Here is a 25,080-nt window from a genome sequence, read left to right as displayed (position 1 = left end):
AATTCAGTAGAAAACTGCAGCAAAGAGAAGCACTTCTCTTTGGCTTCATAACTGTAGAATGGCAGAGGAATACACTGAATGAGAGCAGAAAGAGTTTACACTTGCTCTGTCCATGCACTCCTGCCTAAACAAAAGCCTGATTGTATATGGGCTGCCCTTGGAGCTGGCTTGGATTTTTCTCAGGAAGAATTTAAAAGAGATCATGTTTAATACTCCCAGAAGCGTTCTGGTGAGCATCCTGCCAACCATTGTCTGTCTTGTCTTTTGTGAAGGTTTTTAAGCTCTGTCTACGGATACTCAGTATAGCTGCTTATATCTCTGCCTTTCTCTAAGAAGCCATTACAAGTTCGCTTCTAGATATTTTTTTTTTTAAATCATTCTACTTCTTTAATATTTAAATACTGTTGTAACTTATTATTGTCTCTGTTTTTTTGCCAGAAACATGAGATGGCATCACAGAGAGTTGCCATTCGTCACTATCTGTGACTCCATGAATACCCTTTTCCCACGTATCTTTACTGACGATGTAGCAGAATAGGCAACCAGTGTTTGTTTTAATTGCTGGTGATGCTTGAACAATTGGACAAGATCACTTCACCTTGATTTAATCTAACTAAATTAAGGAAACTTCATGCAAGTTGCATAAACCAGTAGTGATTATCTTGCGGAGACAGTGTGAGGTTCTGAAAGATAGGCACATCACTTGTTTATCTTCCTATCTATTAAATGCGTGGTGGGATGGAAGAGAAGAACCTGGGAATTGAAGCACTCACTCAGCCTAATCTTCAGTTTCAAGAAATAAATAAAATGTGGGGACACAAAGAATATAAGAGCCTGCTTAGAGTTTGTTGTGTTTTTTTTCCAGGACAAATCATGTCGTATCAACCCATCTTTCTCCTGTGATGGCATTATGTGGATGGAAGGGGAAGATGTGACTTTCATTTTGCCATCAGTAAAGCTTTTTACATTATCTCAGATTATATTCTTATAAGTCAGGGAAAGAAAAGTACCATGATGTGTCAGCAGAGCTGCTTAAAAAGACATACTTGCAAAAGTTGTCAGGGATTTGCTGACAAAAAAAAAAAGCACAATTTATCAAGTGAGTTCTGGATAAAGTCCCTCTTGGATCAAACATTGCAGCCATGAAAGACAAAGCCTTAAGAAACTAGAATTCATTAGCTGAAGCTCAGAGAAATACTTGTTTAGAACAGGTTAGGCTTCTGGCACAAACAGTTTGAGGGTGGTTGATCCACACTTGAGGCAGAGAAAGAGGCCAGATAAGTTTCCTAGGGTTTTCTTAATCAGCAAACGTTTTGTAAAGACAGGCGAGTCAAGTTCTGTACAGTTATAGGTTAGCAGGGAAGGATTGTTAAATAAAACACTTAAGTAAACTGTGACCGTCTGACAAAACATTTTAGAGTTTGCTTGTATTTTAACGAGGTATGTGAAACACTGTATCACTCGTCTTAAAATATGCTTCTAGGATGCTGATGAATATTGCATATATCTGGCATTTGCATATATCTCATGTCTTAGACTACAGGTTGAGTAACAATGATGTTGAGTAACAGATGACACCTCAGGTTCTCCTGTAGCCATATTTTAATGAACTCAGAGATATTTAGTAATGTTTCCTACCTATCTGTTCACTGTTTAACCTACTTCTGAGATTCTTTGGAAGGGAAAGTACTTAACCATCTTGCATCTCTTACACCTTGGAAAAGGTGTTTAAAAAAATCTTAACTATTACATTACAAAATATTTGAGTAGCATGTCGCCATTTGCAACATGAGTTTCAGATCAGAGAAGGAAGGTACCCAACACCCAGAATCATTAAAAAGTCCAGAACACAACTTTGCAAACAAATATATGTTTAATTACATTGTATAATTGACTTATAGTTGTTAAATATATTATTTTACTGTATAATTTATCGTTCTTCCAGTTCCTTTAGCAGTTCATCAAAGTGAGTAATGTACCATTTAGCTTTCTCCTTTACTTGCTTTCTGATTACATTCCCTCCAAATCCAATGAAGCAGTCCTGGCAAAACAGAAAGAATGGGCACATGAGTTATTGCAGTTCTGTGTAAGGAATGGAGCTTCTCGGCAATTAAGTTTGCTTTTAAGATTGGATTTTTAAATGGTGATGTTCCTCCCTGCTTCTTCACCTATGTTACTTGGCGTGTTCATTTTCATATTTATTAACAGGAACTTCGTTAACATTTAATTTTACACCACTTTGGTTACTAAGAGGTTAGTTCCAATAGCAAAAGTGTGTCTCAGTGCCTTGTAACTTCAGGATTGTTCAGATCTGAGATTTTACTGAAAATCAAATGGAGCTGTGATGCAACATAAAGCCTTACTTACTATTCAAGCGTGAGTTAACATCTGAACGTGCAAGCAGCATCTCACAATTATCCCTACTTTTTATCTTAACTCTGTTTACCTCATTTGATAGATACCAAGAGTAAACATTAACCAAGATTTCAATCATTAACCAGAAACAATCATCATTTCTGGGTCTTAGAAAACAGTGTTTAAAATTTCCACTGCTGTTTTTTTTTTGCCTTCAGATAGAAAGCATAAAGCAAATACGAAGCTGCTTTGATCGTGCACATATTTAATGCTAAGGGATATCTTGTCCTAACTCACATCAGCAGCAGCCCTTAGAGTCTGTTCCTGTGCATTTCCATGCACTAGGATATCTGCCCCCAGCATTGGCAAAGCAGCGGCTTTGAGTTATTTTTTTTTTGTAGAGAAAGGCACTAGAGATGAGAAAGATCCCTCCTCTGTGAAATGACTGTTTATATAAGCTGTCTTTCTATTATTATTATTATTCCACCCTGTCTAGGGCTGAATAATAGGGCTGAATAGCCCTGGTAAGGCTGCTATCTTCAGAGGTATCAAGTGAGATGAACCTTCTTGCTAGGTTGGTATCAAGTAAATGTGCACCAGACCTTCATGCTTAGCAACATTAAATACTGGCCAGAACTGTGATCTGGGTAGTGTAGGACCTCTGTACAGAGCACTGTGCAGAAGCAAGCAGTTATTGTGGCAACATAGATGGGAAAGGCAGATAGATCAGCTTGATTTGTGATAGGTTGGTAGACTTTATACGTTCTGCTGGACTGAGCTAGAACCCTGGCTCAGAGAGTGGAACCTTTACTGAAACTGGCTAATCGAGAGAAATCAGCCATTGCATGATGCAGCCTTTCTAGAGGAAGCTACCTACACAGATCTTATAGGTTCTGGGAAGTGCTGAAAATCTTCCTTGAAGTCCTACCAAGAATTTAAACCATAATTCACACACACACACAAATTAATCAAAGGGAATTTGGAATTCCAGTTTTTTAATACTTACAGCAGGGGGACAGGCTTCCATGTCTGTAGCTCCATCTCCAATCATAACTACTTTCTTGAAATGGAACTGTTCCTTCAGATGAGTAATAACTTTTCCTTTCCCCCCTGATTCAGCTGTTGGTTGTGTTTCATCAAATCCTGCATATTCTCCTAGAAAACAGTGGAAGGACAAATTAGACACACAGCATATTTTCATGTAGATGAAGAAAGATGCATGCCTGTGGTCTTTTCTTCAAGAAAACAGCTAATTACTTGCAGTCCCGTAAGCCTCACGATTTCAGCATCCCAAAGAAGTAATCAGAAGGTAAGCATAAAAACTAGGATTTTACATAAGTCTTCAGTGGGGATGTTTTCAAAGAGCTGAAATGTTAGGACAAAAGGAGAAACCCTGTATGGTAGCATGTCAAATCCATTCCCAGTCACTTTGATCCAGTCATTCTGGTCTAAACATTTCAAAAGCAGCATTCAGTGTGATACATAAACAGTGTATGAAACACTGAGTAAGAACCAAGCTCACTAAACACAGTTCTGCTCGATTACACTAGCTTAAAGTCCAGAGCAGCTCTGCAAAAGTCTCCATTGGTCTTCATGCATACCTCAGAGTCACTGAAAGTGAAGTTTGCCTCTGAAAGCAGGTAAGTGTAATAAATTCTTTACACTTGAAAGAGAGAGAAAATGAAACTGCTCTCAGCAACTGTAATGCTTTTTAACTTTGGCACAGTTTCCAATTAAAAAGTAACTACAGCTCTATTTCATATGTCTGGAAAAGGACCTGAGTTCATATTTTGGGGGGAAGTTTGACTGTTTCCCTACTAGGAGACAGCTGGATTGATCTTGAAGCTAGCAGGATTGCTAATGAGGTGATGTAGGTTGGACAATATCTGTAGCCCAGTATCTGACAGTTTGAACGCACACACGCAAAAATTGCATTAATTAGCAAAGAAAAGACCTGTTAGGGGAATCTCACCATTAAAGTAAAACTTCAGCCTGTTGGCAAAGACATTTGCTGTTGGAATGTTCAGCTGTAAGGCCACATGTTCCACGATGCTCTGAAACCCTCCGGAGACCAAGAAGACCTGTACCCCACGTTGATGAAGCCTGTTCACCAGCTCCCTGGGAAGAAATAAAGTCACCAAGCATGAGTGCCTGGCAGCATCTAGGTGTGCTGACGGGATAACAAGAAAGCCAAAATAGATCTTTCCTAAACAAGGCCACCCATCTATTTTGTTATTCCAGATTATTTGTATGCTGCTTTCCAACTCCATCCTTCTCAGCTGCTTGAAGATTTTCCATCTTTTCTTCACAAGTTTGTGCATATACCTTGCTTGAAATGAGCTGAACAAAATCATCGTGTCTAGATATGAATAGGTATTTAGTTGCTCAGAAACAAGTACTCCCTAGAAATGTTTCCTTTATACTTTCATACTGTTCACATTAGTTCCCCTGAAAATGTGCCCAGTTCCCCTGAAAATGAGCCCAAATCCAGTTCAGGTTGTTTTCTGAGGCTAAGTGTAAAACCAGTGAGATAAACAATCTGTAACACTGAAAAAGAGCAGGGAATGCAGTGGAGATAAAACCACTGCAGAAAAATATAAAAGTGGGCTGGAAAGTGCGCAAAGTGCAAACATTTTTCTAACTCAGACTTGATTCCCCCAAGACATTGATACTCTGTATAGAAAAGGGCACCAGCTACAGAAAAAGAATTAAAAAGTGAGAAATTTTCAGACCCGGTTAGTATCAACGGGACTTGATGGCAATTAAAAGTTTTATAAAAGTTGGTTCTAGAGTCAGGAAAATGAACATGCAATAACGCTAAGCAGTAGAAGTGGTAACCGTAACAGAAGAAATGCTAAACACTGAAAAGCAAGTGGAAGCTTAAAGCAGGCTACACAGAAAAGGAGGAAGAAAGGGAAGGAATGAAAAGGAAAGTCATGTGATTCTAAACATGGAGACAATGACCCCTTTGTTGTTACATCTAGCTATGCCTTCTACAGAAAAAGCTGAGCATGTGCTTCATCTCAAGGAGAAAATACAAGTACAATATTGTATTAAAAACTGTATATGCTAAAAATATTTTAGATTTACAGCTATGGCCATGTTCCATAATAAGGAAATTATTTTCAACTGTTTGAAACAATCTGAATAGAAAGAAAAACCTTTTCAGTTGAAATAGTTAATGTTATATCTAAACCCAAAGATGAAGGAATACATGTATATGCATGGGTGTATTTGCCTCTAATGATTTTTTATGTCAGTATGGAATGTGTAGCTCTGAAAGTGGATCCCCTAAGCTGAGTCCAGTGATGACTGCATGCAGAAGTGTGAGAGAGAATATAATTACAGAATAGACTAAGCCAGTAGTTTTTATTCAGTAATAATCTTCCTCCTGGCTCCCTTCAAAAGAAAAAAAAAATACTTCTACATGTGGAGCAGATTATTTTCCATGCCCATCGAATTCTCACGCCGGAATGTCAGCTTGCCAGCCAAAATGCCAGTTAATACCTAAGACAGTTTCTTTTTATACAGACACTTATCCACTCAACATGGATCCAGGCTATTATAAGCTCCTGATCTAAGCTTTGTACACAAACAACATGGAAATGGAGTAGGAAAGCTTTCTATATCAGCTTCACGTTCTTTCAGCTTCACTAATGTCACAGAATTTTGTTGATTTATGCTATGTGCTTTTGGAATACTTTTTCATTAGATCATTTGAAATTTTTCTTACCGGATTCCTGGCGTTAGCTGAGGTGGATTGTCAGATATTAATTTTTGCACTTGCTCGTAGGAGGGTCGTATGAGTCCTAGTCGTGCTGTTAAAGCTGCTTTGAATGTCACAGTGCCACCCATAGCTCTGCGAGTCCTGAATTGTGATCCAAACAAAACAAATCAGTGACACTTAACAAGATGAGGCTTCTCCCAAGAGCTGTTATTTTAACAGGAATGCCAAAGAACAAGTTAAGACCCCATAGCTTCTAGGTTATACCACATTATCTGTGTTGTAAAGGACAAGATTGGTACACTGAAAAGGTTGGTAGCAACCAGTGGTAGAAGAGCTCCACAGACTGGTGCTTTTGTAAGAACCAGTGAGGCAAAGGAAAGCTGATACTCTGCGAATGCAATCTGAGCCACTGGGACCAGTATTCCTAAATCACAGGCCAGCTGCTTGTCTCTGAAATTAACAGGACTTTTGCTACAAGTTTCAATGGAAACATCAGCCTCCAAGTGAAGAGTCCAGTCTCCTCTGTCTCATAATAAGGTTCTTCTAGTTCTTTGCCAAGTGTTATGATGAGGCTTCATCTGAGTATATCAAAGACATTTAATTTAGAAAATTTATTTCAGTATAGTCCTGTTGAGTGGCTTGACAATTCAAAAAAAAAAAAAAAAGTTACTTCATTATGCATTAATTCCACTTACTATTCCTAACATCTTTTTTAAAATGGTAATTATCTCCTGTGACAGAGATGAATTAATCTGTATTGTGAAACTGTTGTCACAGGTTTAACCTTATCCATGCTTAGTTTTTACTAATGTTCGTGTGAAGTAAACAGCAAATATACATACATCTCTGCGACGGCATCTCCAACTCCACAGAACTTTGCAAGCTCATCAATGCCTTCTTCCCTGATGACTGTACTGTCCACATCAAAGCACACTGCATCAGCATTGCGGAAGATTTCTTTCATCTCCAGGAGAGACGCCATCCTTTTAGGAACCTTCTTACTGTAAGAGGATAAGATGAATTGTTTCTGTGAGTCACAGTACTGGACTCCGTCTTGAGCCATTGCAGCGACTGCTCTGCTCGTTGTGAGAAGGACCGAGCACAGCCTGCTAGCCAGCTTTTATCAAAGTGTGAGTGGCGGTGGAGGTCTGGCTCTGTTGCTGATTTGCTCACTGCTGTTGCTGCCTACTGATGTTCAACTTACGTTATGGGTGGGCTGGGGAGCTGTGGTCAGCTGCTGATTTGCTCTCTGCAGGCTCAGCCCATTGGTGTTCAGGTGGGGTTCAAGGTTGTAATACTTGGCATTTGCTGAACCATCAGACTGCCAACTACTGGACAGGGCTTAAAATTTCCTGTCTTGTCTTGCCTTCACTGCTCAAATGGATCTTGATTGCTCAAATGGATCTTGATTTCTCATCAGACCTGGTCTGTGGTGTCAAATTAGTTGCTCCAGGAGACAGTAAAAGACAACCAACCCTTAAGGATTTGCTTGATTGCAGTAGGTATATAACTGTCTCAAACCTATCAGTGAGTAGTCATCCCTAATCATGAAGGTTTAGATGCTTTTCTCTGTCCTGATTAATATAAGGTAGTGGTATCTTAAGGGGTTGAGTGAAGTTCCCAAAGCCCACAACCATGACTTTTTCCATAACAATACCTGTCAAAAGTTCATTTTCTTCCCTTTTATATCTGTCCACTTAAATGTACTGAGCACTTCAGCAGACCAGAAGCACAAGGTGTTAATCAGGGATTTTCTTACTCTACATTACTAATCATGCTTTACCCTTTCACAAGGGATTGCAGTGTGGATCTTGCTATTTACCAGTAGTACATTTAGACACAAGTACAGCTTTGTATCTGTCCCATTTCCCAGATCTTTGTTGAAGCTCATGTTTGGTTATCTCTTCTAATCTCTTAAACTTCCTGCAAGACAAGTCTCATATAACTGACCTGGGTAGTAGGTTCTTCCTTTTTCTGGAATAGATACAAAAATACCTTTAAACAGCATGTCGTATATCTTCACCTTTTGCTTTCTTCTCACAAAGCAAATATATTTTCCTCTTATATATTCTGTCATTTTTCATGGTTACAGGTCTTACATACACAAGTTTCCACAAAACATTTCTTTTTTTGCCCTTTTGGGACAAACTTCTCACCCTCTGCACACAAAAGACATCGAGTGAAGATGGAGAACTGATTGCTACGTATCTTGCTGTGGAAGAGTCTAGGAGCTGATTGGTACTGACATAGCTAACCATCGGACAGGAGTCATCTAGGGATCACAAATGGTAAGCACCAGTTCTGTTTCCTGATGTGGTTTTATTCTCATAACTAGGCTTGCTAATAGATTACAGTCTTTCCCCTGACATGTGGCAGGTAGAAGTTGTCCAGGTGCTTTAAGGTTTCAGATTAAAAGCTGCTGTTCAAGCCTGCACTATTATTACTAGGCTAGATCCTGAAGGTTTCAATTTTATTCAGTCCTTAGGTGCACAAATCAACATGAGAGCAGTTCTGCGTTACTAAGGACTGATGGATTAACTACTGAGTAAAAACTTGGGATCAAACTGAGCTAACTGCAGACAGTAGCAGCTAATCTGATGAACTGGGTTTACCCTATCAGAAGCAGAACTGAATACATTTCTCAACAGAAAAAGAGTCTGTGAGCTGTCCAGGATAGAGTTTTCATTCAAATGCTTAACCCAGTCTAGCTGTAGTCCCAACACCTTCCTCATTAAGTATTCTTCACTTTTTACCCTTAATTCAAGTTTTCTGCAGAGGTGTGAGTAGCATTGCCTGCATGTCCATCCATGAGGACTGCTGTCACAGCAGTTTGTCTGACCTAGAGCCCTCAGTTAGGGCCTTGTGCTTCCCACAACACCAAGGCTATGCAGGGCATCTGACACCAGCACTAAATGAAGTGCCGTTGACACCATATGGTGAGTGCTGGGATACAAAGGGCTTTATGGAAAATTATCATAATCACTGAAAAAAAAATGTATAGAACACACACATGCACACATCTATTATCTGCTCATGTGTATAGAGTAAGAGAAAATACCCCAGGCCTTCATCGAAAGGTAAAAGAAAAAGTCTGTATAATTGAAGCAGCCAAACCTAAGGAGTGAAACCTGCTGTGAACACCAAAGAACCATATCTGTAAGAATTAATCTTTGTTTACTGGGTAGATATCAGTGCTAAATATGAAAAAGCAAGAAACAGAGAGAGCAAGTCGTGACAGATTAAAGGCAAAGCTATCCAAAGCCAGCCACGGAACAGGACAAATTGAGGGGGATAATTCTAGGTGTTCTTGAGTTTTGTGGTATGAGCATATGACTGTAATACCCAAAGTAGGTTCATGGCTTTTGCACGAAGCTGCAAAGGTGACACAGTGGCTTACCTAATGCTCATCTGTGTCACAGGTGTGAGTGAGGACAGGAGAGCAGATACCACCCAGCCCACACTTCCCTCCAGTACATACAGTTTGGGAGTGGGAAAGTAGGACAGAGCCTGGGCTCAACCTCCCCAGAGTCCCAGAAAGCAAAGGTGAGTGGGTACAGACAGACAGTGGACATTAAAACTTTCCTTGGACCAAAACTGGTTCTGAGCTAAGACTTGGCAGCAGGTGGACACGTGAAACATGAATTCCAGGTTTACTTTGCGTTAGCCTTGGATTGACCTTGACTCCACAGCACTGTTTTGAATTTTCAGTGGAAGATTTGGATTTCCAGAGCAGGAGGGCTTTGACTTCAGCACAGGGCTTGACAGCCATTTGCTAGATCTGTTTGTCCAGTGGCATTTTTAAAAATGTCCGCTAGCATTATTTAAATAGCATGCCATTATTTTTTTTTTCCAGCCTACTGGAAATTATAAAGTCCACTAAGAATTCAGCCTTGGTTTTGGTGCCAGTTTTAAGGATTTGCTCTACTGGGCAAACTTGTTGCATCATTCTGGTGTGACATTTGCGTCATGGTGTTCCAACACTGATTCCTTCTTATGCAAAGCAGTCACATTGCCTCATGCTAACCTGGGGCTGCACTGCAACATGACCAATATGATGCAATATCATTGTGTGGTGACACAGCACTGGTATGTGATTTCTTGGTGAGAACCTGAAATATATTTTTGGATATGTGTCTTCAGAATTTTAATCTCTCTGAGAATAATGTTATAGCTAGAAAAAAAACATTGGGAGGAGGAAGGAAGGGACATGAACTTTCCCTTCTCCCTGTCATCTAAATTTCCCATACTCCCTTCCCTTCTGAATATTCCTTACAATGATGACACCACTGCTGTGAATTTCAATTTGATGCATATGTATACAAAGCCATGGCTGGAATTAACTCTGTCCTCTCTTTGTTCTATGCAGTAACTTTCAAAAGTGTTTACAGCTATGGTTTATGATGCCTAAAAATGACAAATTGTAAGAGAAGAATTGTGTTCTGAAATGCAGAACAGAGCAGTAGTTCCTGATCTCCCTTGATGAGTGGCTTGCCAAAAGCCTTCCAATTCCTTTTGTAGCCAGGCACTGAGTTCTGGAAAACACATTTTTGGCTAATGTATCATCACACAAGTTGAAGAACTTGTGATGAGCTGTAAAATAGGGAAGCTCTTGCTGGAGCAAAGAGGAGAACCTATGTGGGAAGCTTCAGCTATTGCAGGGAGTCTTGCTGGTGAGAAAAAATTTAGGAGTTAAAGATGCTTCACTTGGGATGAAATAACGTTCTTCTGCTTTTGTCGGCAAAGCTCCAGGGGTGACCATCAACTCCAGAGGTCAGCAAAAGCCATTCCAAACAGTAACATGCCAATTTCAGTGACTTGTGATTTTTGTTCCCAGCCATAAACGTAAATGGGAGCATAAGGCAAGGCTATTCATGATTGAGCAATGGCCCCAGGAGCAGGGGGAATTACAAGTAGAAGATGTTCTGTTCCTTCCTTTGTGTTCAGATTTTTTCCTGGGCCATCTTGCCATGGCATTCACCAGAAAACTGCCTAGAATTAAACATGCAGGGGATAAAAGAACAAACAAGGTAGCTCATGTGAGCGGGGAATTCGTGGCCCCAAACCTGTCACTGTATAAGTGTTTGGACAATACTCTTAGATGTATGGCCTAACTCTTAGGTTGCCCTGTGTAGAATCAGAAGTTGGACTCCATGATCCTTGTGGGTCCCTTCCAACTCAGGATACTCTATGAATCTGTGATTCTTGTCTACAGGTATGTGTCACCTGAAAATATGAGGAAAAAGAATTGAAGCTGTGCTAAGCTCTTCTATGGACAATTCTCTAAATGACAATAGTAAAGGAATAGCAGTTTTTAATTCCAGAGTGGTATGGGCCTCTGTGGTTGGCAGAGATGAATTACTCTAAAACACAGAACATCCGATTGCTTGCACGCATCAATGTTTTTATGAGATGGTAAGAAAAAAGAAATTCCCACAACTAATAATTATAAGTTCAGTCTCCATATGAAAAACTTGGGTAGAAAATCTCTGATCATTCAGCCATCATATTTCAGATAAGAAATCTATTTCTATTCTATTATTTCCATGCTGGAAAGCTATCCAAGCAGCAAACATTTCAACAGGTCTGGTAATAAAATACGATGAGGAAAAGATGAAAGGAAGAAAATGAGAAAAAGAAAAAACAATGGGCAAAGAATAGACTAAAGAAGGTGTAAGAAGGAAGTGACAAAGGGAAAGGTGAAACTTGAGAAGAACAAAAAGGAAATCACAAGGGGAAGTGGAGTTCTCATGGATCTCCTTGTCTCCAGGCTATTAAGTACTTCATTAGGCCACTTGGAAAAAAACTGGCATTTCCACAAGAAATAGTTCTCTTTCGTAACAGAGAGGGCGGAGTCACAGCAGCAAGCCTAGCAATTATGTAAGACCACATGTTAAAGGAAAACAACTGTAATCTTTTCTGTTTGCTGACCCTTCAAAGAAGGGCACTTGCCACACTGTGAAAAACTGAAACATCTGCAAGATCTGCTAATGCAAAAGGAACATGAAACGGTACTCAGGACTCCGGGTGTTCTGTGGCTGGTTTATTTTGATGAGATCATTAAGAGATCTCAAAATCTCCATCGTGACTCTACTTGACTTGTTATCTTATTTCAGCTTTCAAAAGTGTTGTCACACTGCTACTTTATATTATGTTCATATTTCTTGCTGTGAAAAAAATGAAGATTAAGTGAATCTTAATGAAATACTACTTAAAATGTTTTTTGTTTTTTTTTTTTTAAGAGATCATTTGGGAATATCCTACAGTGTGCAAACAGTCTCTGATGTTTGTGATTCTGATTCATTCTCACATTTAATAATGTGAGTGCGAGCACTTTATTGAAAGCTACTGCTCCATAACAAGACCCATTTTGGTCTCACTTTGCCCTGAGTTATTTCCCTGGCATCAGTGAAGTTAGTCCCAGTTTGCCCTGATGTGCATGAGAACAAACTCACTGTGAGCTATATTCCCAGAGCAGAGAAATATTGCACTGAACATTCAGTGAGATTAACAGAAAAGCAGCCATATAAGACTGTTTCTGTTGCACTGATGGGAAACTGCTGCTTATAGTATGGGATTTGTAGAAGTTTGTTGTTGAACCTTTTCTCAGAGCCGGTTCCTGCTACAGGTGTGACTCTGCCCATGAGAGTGTTTACAGGAGGGTTTCCATGGTATCAAACAAAGCACTTAATCCTTCATTGTTGCTAGTCCTTTATCGGTAAAATGGGAATAATATGGTAACATGGCTTTGCTATGTTGAGGTATAATTCTCTGTATAAGCAATGTGCTTTAGAAGAGAGATTATGTATTTAAACAGATTAGCTATATTTAAGCAAATTTTTACTATATATTCCTGCAAATACTGCTCTTTAAGTTCAACCCATCCTTAATTAGGAGTTTCTGTGGTTTTCAGTGTGAGAATAGAGAGATTCAGTCCTGAGAGTCACTAAGACTGCTTCAAACTTCTTTGTTTCTTGTTCAGTTTACAAGGTAGTACTAGAAACCTGTAAGCAAGTCGAGAGATGGAATGTTTGCAGCGACACACTGAGAGCTGCACAGCAGTGCCTAACAGCACATTTTATTTAGGCGCCTTTTAAAAGGTAATTGAAAAGGCGTAGGGGGAACCTGGTGGATGTCGGTACACATCTCCTATCTCTCCAATCCCCTCGTGCCTGTCCTGCCAAAATGATGATGCTTTCCCCCTGCGCGATTGCATCATTCATTCATGCTGCTGTAATAAAATAGGCAGCAGAGTGCTGCTGCATCTCGCAGGGCAGCGCACAGCCCCAGCGTACAGCTCATTGCCTATGCAAGAAAAATCTGATAAGTGTTATGGAACTGAACACACCAAACGCCAACCCCTTCCAAAGTGCGAGAAAGAAACGTTGCCGGTGACTTACAGTATTGTACTGGCCGTGGCTGGTGCTGCTGCTGCAAACCTCTTGGCTGCACAAGAAAAGAACGGATCAGCTGAGACCTTCAGTCACATAAATACAACGGCACGGGCTGATCTGGAAGAAAGCCGCATTTTGTAAATCACTCTTTATAATCTGCTGAGTAAGCCAGCCTGGATGTTTTTTTTAAATGGTTGCACACATGTAACCAGAGAAGTCCAGCTGTTCGCTGACAGGCGTAGGAAGAGAGGTGTAACCTCGCCGACGTCAGGGGAGGAGCCGTTCGGGCCCACTTTGGGGCGCTCCCAGCTTGGGTAGGCATGGCTTGGCAGGGAGCAGCCTGTGCACAAGATGATGTGGGGTTTGCTCGCCTGCCAGCCCCTGCCACGGGCACGGGGAGCAGGACGGGGCTCAGCGAGCCCACCTGCCTCCACGCAGAGTGCTGGCATGGGAGGACCAGGGAGGAGACGCAAGGAGGGGATCTGCCAAGCAACAGCCAGGAGTTTCTCTTGGCATGAAGTCAGGGTGAGAGGCAAGAGCACTTGTTTTCACTGCAAACCAAAGGTTTCACGCATTAAAATTGCAATATTGCATTTTGGCTTAAGCTGTGAAACTGGAGCGCGCAAAATATTACACACCAAAAAAATCTGCAGTCAAAATTCATCACAAACTTTGAAGGCAAAATGAAAGCCTCTGCTTCTGAGAACGCTCTGTTTTGTTTCTCCAAATAAAATGTTGTCAAAAGCAACGGGAAAATTGCAGAACCTGTCTGTGCTAGTGCTTTGGCATCCTACAGAAGAACTTCCCACAGACATGACTGCGGGCACTAGTTAGTAAACAGGAGGCTGCCAACCCAGAACTATGAAGCCAATTACTCGTTTCAAGGTCAAGAAAGCCAGACTGCTGATTTAGCTTCTTTTATTCGCTTGTGATAGGAGTCTTATGACTGCTACCCATCTTGAAAGATTGTTCTGCACCACTGGGTACACCAGTCACATTCTATGCATGATGGTTTTGCAATTCTGGCAGGATTATTCCTCAAACTTAAGGGTATGAACTAAAATCAATACCCTTCTGTGCTTCTCCTCCTATGCCTTCCTGTACATTTTTTCAAATGTTCTCAGTACTTGCGTGACTACTTGTCAATACAAGCATCTATTAGAAACTTCCTGCATCAAGGAAAGGTGGGACTGAGCCTCTTTGCTGCAAAACTGGTGATGTGGTTCAGTTTTGGCTGCTCTTGTTTCTGAGTTTTATCGTGTCAGGGCGGTATGTTTTAAAATGGATTTAGAAATCGTTTCGGTGAATACGGTTAAAGAAAAACAGATCTTGATAAAGATGAAAGAAAACTGTTTTTCCTGGGAATCTGTTGTGTTTTTGTTTTTTTTTTCTGCCAAGATAAGCACTGCATGATTTCACTTAAGTGAATTGCTACTGGTCATTTCATGAAGGATATGCCCATTACTTTTCTTAGTTTAACAGACTTGTTGTTTGTAATTTGTTTAAATATTACATTACTGATTCCATCCTGCTGTACTTTGTTGTAACTCCAGTAATTTCAAAGGATAACTTAGGCATTGTAAGCATCTGCCCTGTATTTTTACTATGCATTAAGAGCAAATATTCAAAACTGTTCGGCACCTGCTACTAAAAGACTGAAAAATGTAGAAAGGCTTGTAGTGTTGTCTGAAAAATGCTGCAAAATGGGCATTTCATATGAAAATGCAAATGAGAAATATTACTAAACCATAACATAACCACCCTTAGACATATGTGGCCCAGGAAGGAAGCACAGAGAGATGTGCCTGGAAGTGTTAGGATGGAGAATTAATGCCTTTTTCACAGGACATCACCCACACGGATCACAGAAGAGCAGCAGGGAAAACATAAAAAAAAAAATACAGCGTGCCTGCTGGTGCGCCTATGGGTGTGACAAGGCTGCCCTCTACTGAGCACAGCCTGGAGAAGAGATCGAGGCAAACAAAAATTAACCAGAGGCAAGAATAGGAAAGTATGTGTGTGACCTGTGGGCTATAGAATCTAGGGCAAAGCTAGGCATTTGGCTATTTTCAGTGGGCAGAGCAGCTCGGCACCTCAGATACTAGCACTGCAGCTCCTCAGGGCTGGATTGTCATGTTTTGTTTCGTTATGCTTTCAGGCAGGTAGCATCCCAGCAAAAGTAAAGAATAAACATTAACTGGAGAATTCCAGAGCCCAGTTATGAAATACCGAGTGTAATTTCCTGTGTTTTGCAATGTTTAATGTTTATTTTTAATGATTACAGCAGCAGAAAAGGGGAAAAAAAATGCAGTCTCTCTGCTAAAGTATCATCATTAAAATATTTTACAAGACAAGCACGCTGCTCTGCTAAACAAAAAGGCTCCAAACTTGTGGTACATTTTGCTCAAACATCAATTCCATCCAAAATATGTGAAAATCAGAAACCCAAGCGTAATAGCAGCTGTCCCCTCCAGACCTGCCAAGTCAGAGCGATGGGCCGTGTGTGGCGCTTTGCCCAGAAACTTGAGATCCTCACCCAGAGCAGCAGAGCACATTACTGGCAGGTGCCATCCTCTACTGCCAAAACCAGCAAGGCTGCTGAGTCTGCCCTTATATTTGACCCTGAATGACCATTTCAGTCAAGCTTCCCCAAAACTTTTGTTGTGCAACAAAACTGTACCCATCAGCAGGCTTTTAGAGTTTACTACTGGAAGTGGCATGGAAACACGAGTGGCCTCATTGCACTGCTGCTCAGCAGCCAACCTCTCCATCCAGAGCTCCCACAGCCTGGGTTTTGGCAGCTTTCCTGCTGCAAAAAGTGGGAAGGAGTAGGGGAGATTTATTCTGCGCCATGTTAGACCTGGTGGATGAGCCCTGGGTGAGGCTCTTTGTGGTCTGTACTGAGGAAATTCTGAGCTCAGGATCAATTTCTATAGAATTGTGTGTGTCTGTTTGCTGGGGGTTAGTGCCCTCTGGAGCAGATGGGCTGCAGGAATACCAAAAAACACTTGGCCTGGATCTTCCCAGCACAGCTTTGCAGCCACAGGCCACGATTATTCTGGGGGCAGGGACTTTCCTAACAAAACACTTGAAATAACCAGAGGGTTGTGTCATGCCTGGTATTGCCAATCGCCCCTGCAGCAGGCAGGTGTTAGGGGACACAGGTGTGGATGGGGCAATGTGGGAGCCAAACTTGGTGCAATCTTTGCTTGTGGTATTTGTAAGGAGCCCTGGCAAGAGCTCTCAAGCCCTTTCCATGGGAAATTCTCCATCTTCATCCTTTGTGGAGCTGAAAACCACTAAGATGTGTATGTTGTGCAGCCTCAAGGACTGGGCCCTCACTGGCCACATTAGCCAAACACTGCCAGTATCCCATTGAGGTTGCCTCGATTTTAACAGTATTTTTTCTTGCACAGGTCTCACGGGACACCTCAGCATTGCCTGGGGATAATTTTTCCCCATAGTTACTAAGATTTGTGAAGTGAAAAGCCACGGCAGCAAGCAGGGCTGTGCTGAGGTGACCGGGAAGATCCCACTGAGAAGCCACTGGACTTGGTGGGCCCACACAGCACCTTCTGTTAAGAAACTTTTGATTAACCTCATCTCTGGCATTTTACCAAGACCCACTTCGATTATTAATCCATGCCGATTAACTATTAATCTGCTTGATCTAAGGTTAAATGGGCAGGTTTAATTATTTATTCTCACGGTTCTGTGAACCTGCCCCGGGGGGTGTCTGTCACATGAGTGGGTGGGATTGACGAGCGAGCACCCCGGCTCGATCAAAGACCTCGTTTATACATTCACTGTTAAGCATGAGCCGAGCCATGCCATGCCATTCCAGCTCCCGCCCGCCATTCCCTCAGGGCCCCGCTCCCCTCAGCACCTCATGAGGGGAGAGACGGTAGGCGGGAGCTGCCCGTCAGACCGACAGGCCCCTCAGCCAATAGCAGCGCGGCTCTGGCTCCCACGGACCAATGGGGACGCGCGGCCGCCGGAGTGTTCTAGAAGGGGCGGGCGGGGAGGCGCGGCCGGGGGCGTTCCCGCCCAGTGCGCGGCGCGGCGCTGAGGGGAGCGGCAGCGGCCATGGCGGTGAAGGCGCTCAACCCCAAAGCTGAGGTGGCTCGCGCCCAGGCGGCGCTGTCCGTGAACATCAGCGCGGCCCGCGGGCTGCAGGATGTGCTGAGGACCAACCTGGGCCCCAAGGGCACCATGAAGATGTGAGGGAGCCCCGTTGGGGATGGGGGAGGGAGGAGGCCGCGGCCTACCCGCCGTGCGCCTCAGCATTTGGGGCCTGAGGGGAAGCGTGAGGGGGAAGGGGGAGGGAGGCGGGGTGTGGGGCTGTGTGGGGGGTCCTGCTCATGCTTACCCCCTCCTGGTGTCGCCCACAGGCTGGTTTCAGGCGCCGGAGACATCAAGCTGACCAAAGATGGCAACGTGCTGCTGCAGGAAATGGTGAGTAGGGAGGGGGGGGGGCTGGGAGCCTGGGCCTGTTCTCCTCCCTATCGCCTGGGTAAAGGGGAGTGTGTCCGTTGCTGCCTCCCGTGTGTGATTCTGGGGTATTTGGCCCCGTGTTTGGGGAGGGTGATACTCTTTGGGAAGAGTTTAAAGGATAGTAAGTGCAGTTTGGTAGGTGTTGAATGAAGTTGGCTTGCTGTTGTGGCAGTTCCCATTTAAAAGAAGTACGAACGAGTTAAATAATATAAGCGCTTTTCTTACCCTAAATTTTATTTCGGAAATGCGTAATTTTATTGTACTAAGATCGGTTGCACCAGAGTACTTAATAACTGTGTGATTTGGAAAAATGTTTAAAGTTGAGAGGTGGATGCGGTTGATGTAACACGAGGCCCGCAGGGAGCTTGAAAGTGCAGCCCCCTCCAGCTACGTGGGGCATGTTATGCAGAGCTGGTGCCACCCTGCCCCTGGCTCTACAGCAGCTGTTGGTCCAAGTACCTCCAGTACCCAGCACCAGTCTCCTCAAATACTGATGCTCTTCTCTAGGTTCATAGGCTCCAACCTATGCTAAAATAATCTTGATTCAGCGGTTGGAGATGCTAAGTGCTACATGTGTTCCTTAAATTGAAAGGCTGATTTGTGTAAGTACCCTGCAGTCACGTGTGGTAATTGTGAACTTTGGCCAGGCAGCAATAATTCTCCATCCATCTTCATAGCTGGAACGCTGGTGCACTGCTCAGCAGAGGAACTGATGAGAAACAAACTGACTGAATGTTGGTTTTCATTTTTATAAGAGTAAATAAAGCAACTGTCAAATAATAAACCAGTTAGGGTTTGTACAGCATTGATCATGCAGAGAATTAAATTAGTTCTAAACCATTTTTAGTGCGCTTAACAGTCCAGTTGTCTTGGTGCACCTTGGTTGCTAAAGGAGAAAAGGGCTCTGTCAAGTGAAGCACTGTTTGCAGGTGAGGACTAGCTGGGGCTAACAGCACGTGCCATTGTTCTGTGTAGATCACAGAATATCCCAAGTCGGAAGGGATCCACAAGGATCATTGAGTCCAACTTCTTGGTCCACACAGGGCCACCCAAAAGGTCCCTACACTGGTCACCGGAGACTTGCTGGGTCTTCAGGGGGAAAAAAGACTGTGCTGTGCAGGTTAATTCAAGAAATTTGCTGTCCAAATGTGATTTTTATTGTTACTTACTGGAATTGTATGTTGAAACAAGATAAATTGACAGGAATAATTAAAACATTGCCTATTAACTAAATAAACTACTGAGCTGATTTCAGATCACTTGCTTTCTCTACCATTATGGTAAGGCTTACAGTTCAACTTCTTACTTTTGTTTAGCAAATACAACACCCCACAGCCTCCTTGATAGCAAAAGTAGCGACAGCACAAGATGACATCACTGGGGATGGCACCACCTCAAACGTCTTGATCATCGGTGAGCTCCTAAAGCAGGCAGATCTCTATATTTCTGAGGTATGTGTTTAGTGCATCTCTTGTAGGTGTGCAAGTGAAAAGCTTCACTTAATACTGTTCAGCTTCTGTGTTGTATGCTTAATGCTCATAAATCAAACATGGAAACAAATACGTTTTCTACTTAAAATTAATTTGTAAAATGGAGATAAGCTACAGAGGAAGACTGGAGACTTGTTCCAAACTGCTTATTGGGAATACAGGAGGATTTAATAAGGTTGCGCTTGATACATGCTTTCATGTCTGGTTGTTTTGTTTGAATTAAAACAGTTACTGCATGTACAAGGAGATGCTCTCTGATTATAGATATTTGGGGGAGTGTAAGTTGCAGAATACATCTGTGTTGCACAGTGAACACCCAAGTGTGCTTTGTAGTTCCCTTGGTTTAAATTCTGTGCTAGAGTAATCTGTGCTTTTCCTCTGCATTAGAAGGACTGGCATTCCTTTTATATGTATTCAGAAGGACAGAACATTTTATTGTCCCTGTAGCATGCATGTACCCTGTGTTCTGATGTTACATGAGAGTTGAAACCACAGGTTCTACTTGTGGGAAAATACCTTCTTATCTTACTGTTGTCTAATGATTTCCCTTCTTCTCCTGCACCCTAGGGCTTGCACCCTAGAATAGTAGCAGAAGGATTTGAGATTGCAAAGGAAAAAGCACTTGAAGTCTTGGAGCAGGTCAAAGTGACTAAGGAAATGGACAGGGAGACCCTTATAGATGTTGCCAGAACATCCCTCCGGACTAAAGTTCACACTGAACTTGCTGACATCCTAACAGAGGCAAGTGGTACATGTGTTTTCATCCCCTTTTCATGCAAAGAGGTCCAGGTTTTAAGCGCTGTGGTTATTTCTTGGGCAAAGGGTGGATAGGAGGATGCAAGCTTGCACTTGGAAAGACTAATGGCCCTTCTGGGGATTTTCTTTTCTCCTCCCTATTCCAGGCTGTAGTAGATTCTGTTCTGGCAGTCAGAAAACAAGATGAGCCTATTGACCTTCATATGGTAGAGATTATGGAGATGAAGCACAAATCAGAAACTGACACAGCGTAAGTAAGAAGTATCTTTGAGGATTTTAATGGTGTCCTGATGTTTGAGCAGCCTGGGGTCTTTGTTTTCTTTTAAAAAGAAGAACTTGTGTGTTTTAAACCTACAGCTGGGAAAGTCACTAAGAAGGGAATGAAAGAAAGAAATGGAGAGTTCAGCTGGTAATTATCTAGAGAGCAGAAATCTCCCAGTAACTGAACTTGATTCCCTGACAAAAGATGTTTGGATAGCAAAAGGTGGCACTGTCTCAGACTTGTGCTTTGCTATGGGTGGACACAGTTGTTTGCTTTTTATCTATACCTTTTTTTCTTAAATGCCTGTCTGTTTATTGCAAGTGAAAAATAGCATTCAGTGCATGGAAACAGGGTTGTAGTCATCCAGTTGTTTATTCTGTAGGCTCCTACGTTTATGTCAGTGGCATGGATGAATTCTGCAGTAGCTTTTCTCAATAGCTACTGCAGTCAGACACTATGCCAGAATAAATTCCCTCTTTACATTCTGATTGGTGCGCTTTCCATATGCGAATGGGCATGCCCTTGGAAGTGGGATACATGATCGATATTTACTCCTTACAAAACCACACAGACAATTCATTCTGAACCTGTTTTGCTGTTAGTTAACTCCCTAGTGTGCACCTCCATGAGGTGCTCATCTCCTCTATGTGTACGTTGGCACACAAAATGCTTTCTCATCTTTCAGGCTGATTAGGGGACTGGTTTTGGATCATGGTGCTCGCCATCCTGACATGAAGAAAAGAGTGGAAGATGCTTATATTCTTACTTGCAACGTGTCTCTAGAATATGAGAAAACGTAAGTACCCAGCAGCAAGATGAGTAGAAATACTCCTGTCTATTATAAATTCTTTTAAGGTGTGTTTAAAAAAAGTGGCAAAAAGATTGCACAGGCTCTCTTCTAGAGCAAGGAAGGTAGTGTGGAAGGTGGAATGGAAGAGGCAGTGTTCCTCTGCAGCCCTTCTCTGGAAAAGGGAAGTTAGCAACTGAGATTAAATCTGCATATTAACTTTTAGAACGTTTCTGAGGGGGATTCCTTACACTTTTAAATATTTATTTCCACAGCATAGAGGAAGCTAATTATCTTACTGTCTTTTCTTTTTTTTTTTTTTTCCCCCTTCCAGAGAGGTGAGCTCTGGATTCTTCTACAAAAGTGCAGAAGAGAGAGAGAAGCTAGTAAAAGCAGAAAGAAAGTTCATTGAAGACAGAGTGAACAAAATCATAGACTTGAAAAGAAGAGTCTGTGGTGATTCGGATAAAGGATTTGTTGTGATTAACCAGAAGGTGAGATGAATGGTATAACGAAGTAGAAAAAATAACTTGAAATGTGGGCTTTCTTGGCAAGCTACGCGCTGCTTGATTTTGTATGGTTCTTCAGACACAAATAACTAAATCCAGGTTGATGCGCTTGTGGATATGTGCATGCAGTTCCTGCTTGAGATTATCTTTGAGCCCTGAAGAAGAACTTCATGATTAACGTCAGACCAAGAGATTTTTTTTTCCTTATCCTGATGGTCGCTTTCTCTGTTTCTAGGGAATAGACCCATTTTCCTTGGATGCACTTGCAAAAGAAGGAATAGTTGCTTTGCGCAGAGCTAAAAGGAGGAACATGGAAAGGTTGGTTCCTGGGGAAGGAAGGGGTAAATAACTTGTTGCAGACTCATTTAGTGAGTTAGGTCTGGCTTGAATCCACCTTTTAAGGACTGACACTAAAAAGTGTGCTTTGGTCTGACTGGTTCTTACATGAGAAATTTTTTTTTTGTACAAACCATGGAACTGTCAGCTCAGCACACGGTGTGTCACACGAATTGGAGCTATCAGTGTGCTTCACCTGTTGAAGAGGCTTAATTTTACAAGCTTACTGCTTATGAAGAGCTGCTTTTACGTAAAAGGAAAACTGTTGCAAGCCTAGTAACTATAGTATTCTGCATGCTGAAATACCTTTATCCATAGTGGTGACTTCAGATTTTAGGTAATACAAAACAATTGCTAAACTGTAACTGAATTCTTCCAGACTGACCCTGGCATGTGGCGGTACTGCTATGAACTCTGTGGAGGATCTCACCCCTGACTGCCTGGGCCATGCAGGCCTCGTCTATGAGTACACGCTGGTATGTACAGCTATGCTTGTAGTTGAAGCTGCATTAAATATGTCTGCTGATAGCACTTGACACCGTTTTCTTGTGTACTGATGTGACTGCATGGAACTCTCTTCATGTTTTAAGACCTGCATTGGAATATGAACAAAGGCTGGTGGGATTTCAGATCCTAGTGTCACTTCTGTGTGAACATCTACCTAGATGCTTGCTCTTGCCATAGTGCCTTTTCCTATTGTTACTTCCATATTATGCATTTCATACCTGTAAAATTGAGAACATGGAAATAAGGTTCTAGAATGCTAAGTTCTTTCTGCTTAGGTTCTACATTTCTTCTTGGAGGGCTCTTAGTTCAGAACTGGAAGTGTCTGCTCAGGTTTTTTATTATGTGTACATTTGCTCAATACATATGATGTGAATGCCTAACCCTCCTTACAGGGCGAAGAGAAGTACACCTTTATTGAGAAGTGTGACAACCCCCGCTCCGTTACCCTGTTGATCAGGGGACCAAATAAGCACACGCTGACACAAATCAAGGATGCAGTAAGAGATGGTCTGCGTGCTGTTAAAAACGCTATTGAGGATGGTAAGTCTCTGCTCTGTCTAGTGACGTACACAAAATTCACCAACTTTGAGGTAAAATTAACTGTTCAGATTGGAGAAGATGCTTGTGAAGTCTCAACGTTAGTGCTTTCCCTTGCAGGGTGTGTGGTTCCAGGAGCAGGTGCGCTGGAAGTGGCAGTAGCTAACGCACTTGTTAAGCATAAACCTAATGTCAAAGGAAGAGCCCAGCTTGGAGTTCAAGCTTTTGCTGATGCTCTGCTCATCATTCCTAAGGTATAAGGAATTCCGAAGTGACGGGACTTTAAAGCACACTGAGATCCATCGTGTTTTCTGCAGGTCTCTTTAGATTAATGTGAAATGATGTTTTCCTTCTCAAAGGTACTCGCTCAGAACTCTGGTTACGATCCCCAGGAAACACTAGTGAAGGTGCAGACAGAACACGCAGAATCAGGGCAGCTCACTGGAGTTGATTTGAACACTGGTAAGAACTAAACGAGATGCTCTGGTAAAATTAATGTGGCAGTAAATACAAAGCAGCAAAACAATTGCTTCTGAATGACAGAAGTGTTTCTAGGAGGTAAAGGCCTCTCATGGCTCAGGTCCATGAAGCAAAAAATTGCTTTTACTGCAGAAAGCCAAACTTGATTTCGTGAAAAGCTCTGCAGAAAGCCTTGGCTACTGTGCTGTTGCCACAGTCAGCCTTGCATGCTTGTAATACTTATATGTGTTCTGTTACACGTGGCAAGTAATACCAGGTGTTAAACTGCAGAGAGTCTTGCCTTGAATGGTGAAAGCTGGTTATTTAGCTTGTTCCGCCTCTTTTCTAGGTGAGCCTATGGTAGCTGCAGCAGCTGGAATCTGGGATAACTACAATGTCAAAAAGCAACTGCTTCATTCATGGTAAGTGTTACTGCTTTCACTTGAATTAGTAAGGGGTGTTTGATGGTTGAAATTGATAGAGTAATGTGGAACCAAGGGTTCCCATGTAGAGGAAGGTGCCTTGAAGGGCAGAAGTTAAACTGGGTTGTCTTTGTGTTGAAGCAGATACTCTAACGATATTTATTTCTTATTTCTAGCACGGTGATTGCTAGCAACATCCTCTTGGTGGATGAAATCATGCGAGCAGGAATGTCGTCTCTTAAAGGCTGAACTGGCAGGGATGGAGGTCAGCCCTAGTAGTGCCCCATGAGATCTCTTCAGGAAATCCACCCGAAGGTGCTCTTTTCTTAGCCATGGTGGATTTTCCCAGCAACGGAAGTCACTCTGCTGTAACAAGCAGCACTCTTTGGTAAACGTGGCCACTCAAAATGTTAGCAACTATTACAATATTCGGTTCTAAAAGTCAGTTATTTATTTTTGACTTCTCTGAAGTGTACAACTGAAGTTGCTGTCCTTTTTACCCAATAAACTGTTATGTTCTGTGCTTTCTGGGTGTCAGTTATTGAAAACCTTGCATTCTGTGGCCAAAGGCTTTGAACTTCTACCACCATTGTGAACAGCGCTGGACTATCAGCTTTGATTTGTTTCCTGGCTCTGTGTGCTGGGTCTCGTTATCAGTTCCAGTAGTTGCTGTGACAGTGATTAATAGGTCTCAGAGTTGTGAAAACGCTGTTCAGGACACTGCTTTTGGAGGAATGTGGGTTTAAATGGAATTTTTGTGCTACATTACAGAGCTGGATCACACTTTTGGTCACAAAACTCTTAGTTAATGTGCTCTAGAATGGCTGGGGGCATGTGTTGAGGTGGCATCCTTGCCGTAACACTGGTAGCTTTTTACCATTTTCATGCTGCAGGTAAGTATTGATGGACTGCTAACACTACACCAGATCTAGGCAGAACTCTGGATGAAAACCCCATTGAGAAGGTAATTAATGGGAGAGAAACAGCCTACTGCAGTCCTAAGGTGATTTTGCCAAATCCTCATCATCCTCGTTGTCATTACCAGACA

At 42.2% G+C, this 25,080-nt stretch overlaps 2 protein-coding genes and 2 non-coding genes across 5 annotated transcripts; 3 read left to right on the top strand and 1 right to left on the bottom strand.

Annotated features, from left to right (window-relative positions):
* Window positions 1-1,854: 1,854 nt before the first annotated feature.
* PSPH (phosphoserine phosphatase) lies at window positions 1,855-13,671 on the bottom strand. Of its 2 annotated transcripts, XM_013107785.5 has the most exons (6): window positions 13,480-13,671; window positions 6,925-7,083; window positions 6,089-6,223; window positions 4,328-4,473; window positions 3,362-3,510; window positions 1,855-2,041 (listed from the first exon to the last, which is right to left on the bottom strand). In XM_013107785.5, the coding sequence occupies exons 2-6, from the start codon at window positions 7,062-7,064 to the stop codon at window positions 1,931-1,933; spliced, it is 681 nt and encodes a 226-aa protein (XP_012963239.1). In that variant the 5' UTR covers window positions 7,065-7,083; window positions 13,480-13,671; the 3' UTR covers window positions 1,855-1,930. The 2 variants fall into 2 exon arrangements, with proteins under 2 accessions (XP_012963239.1, XP_005010718.1); XM_005010661.6 differs by lacking the exon at window positions 13,480-13,671 and having other exon boundaries at window positions 6,925-7,201.
* A 3,817-nt stretch (window positions 13,672-17,488) lies between these two features.
* CCT6A (chaperonin containing TCP1 subunit 6A) lies at window positions 17,489-24,555 on the top strand. The gene is made up of 14 exons (XM_027472280.3): window positions 17,489-17,693; window positions 17,865-17,928; window positions 19,284-19,418; window positions 20,025-20,198; window positions 20,360-20,463; window positions 21,161-21,271; window positions 21,597-21,756; window positions 22,007-22,089; window positions 22,487-22,583; window positions 23,007-23,154; window positions 23,272-23,405; window positions 23,511-23,613; window positions 23,960-24,032; window positions 24,209-24,555. Exons 1-14 carry the CDS (start codon window positions 17,560-17,562, stop codon window positions 24,279-24,281), a joined length of 1,593 nt encoding a protein of 530 aa, XP_027328081.1. The 5' UTR covers window positions 17,489-17,559; the 3' UTR covers window positions 24,282-24,555.
* On the top strand, window positions 19,759-19,890 carry LOC113845699 (small nucleolar RNA SNORA22). The gene has a single exon (XR_003501429.1). It is a non-coding gene; the product is annotated as a small nucleolar RNA SNORA22 (small nucleolar RNA).
* On the top strand, window positions 20,879-21,014 carry LOC113845698 (small nucleolar RNA SNORA15). Its single transcript, XR_003501428.1, has one exon. It is a non-coding gene; the product is annotated as a small nucleolar RNA SNORA15 (small nucleolar RNA).
* Window positions 24,556-25,080: the final 525 nt, after the last annotated feature.

Source organism: Anas platyrhynchos, chromosome 20 (assembly GCF_047663525.1).
Source record: "Anas platyrhynchos isolate ZD024472 breed Pekin duck chromosome 20, IASCAAS_PekinDuck_T2T, whole genome shotgun sequence".
Taxonomy (NCBI): Eukaryota; Metazoa; Chordata; class Aves; order Anseriformes; family Anatidae; genus Anas; species Anas platyrhynchos.
This window is presented reverse-complemented; position numbering and strand designations above follow the sequence as displayed.

What these genes read in the sequence shown, in the direction of transcription:
- CCT6A (XM_027472280.3), top strand. Translation starts at nt 17,560, where the DNA reads ATGGCGGTGAAGGCGCTCAACCCCAAAGCTGAGGTGGCTCGCGCCCAG. An exon ending in CCCAAGGGCACCATGAAGAT is followed by an intron (nt 17,694 to 17,864) that starts GTGAGGGAGCCC and finishes TGTCGCCCACAG; the next exon opens with GCTGGTTTCAGGCGCCGGAG. An exon ending in TGGAGTTGATTTGAACACTG is followed by an intron (nt 23,614 to 23,959) that starts GTAAGAACTAAA and finishes CCTCTTTTCTAG; the next exon opens with GTGAGCCTATGGTAGCTGCA.
- PSPH (XM_005010661.6), bottom strand. Translation starts at nt 7,145, where the DNA reads ATGGCTCAAGACGGAGTCCAGTACTGTGACTCACAGAAACAATTCATC. An exon ending in GGAGATGCCGTCGCAGAGAT is followed by an intron (nt 6,224 to 6,924) that starts GTATGTATATTT and finishes ATCACAATTCAG; the next exon opens with GACTCGCAGAGCTATGGGTG. An exon ending in CAGCTAACGCCAGGAATCCG is followed by an intron (nt 4,474 to 6,088) that starts GTAAGAAAAATT and finishes ATTTCTTCCCAG; the next exon opens with GGAGCTGGTGAACAGGCTTC.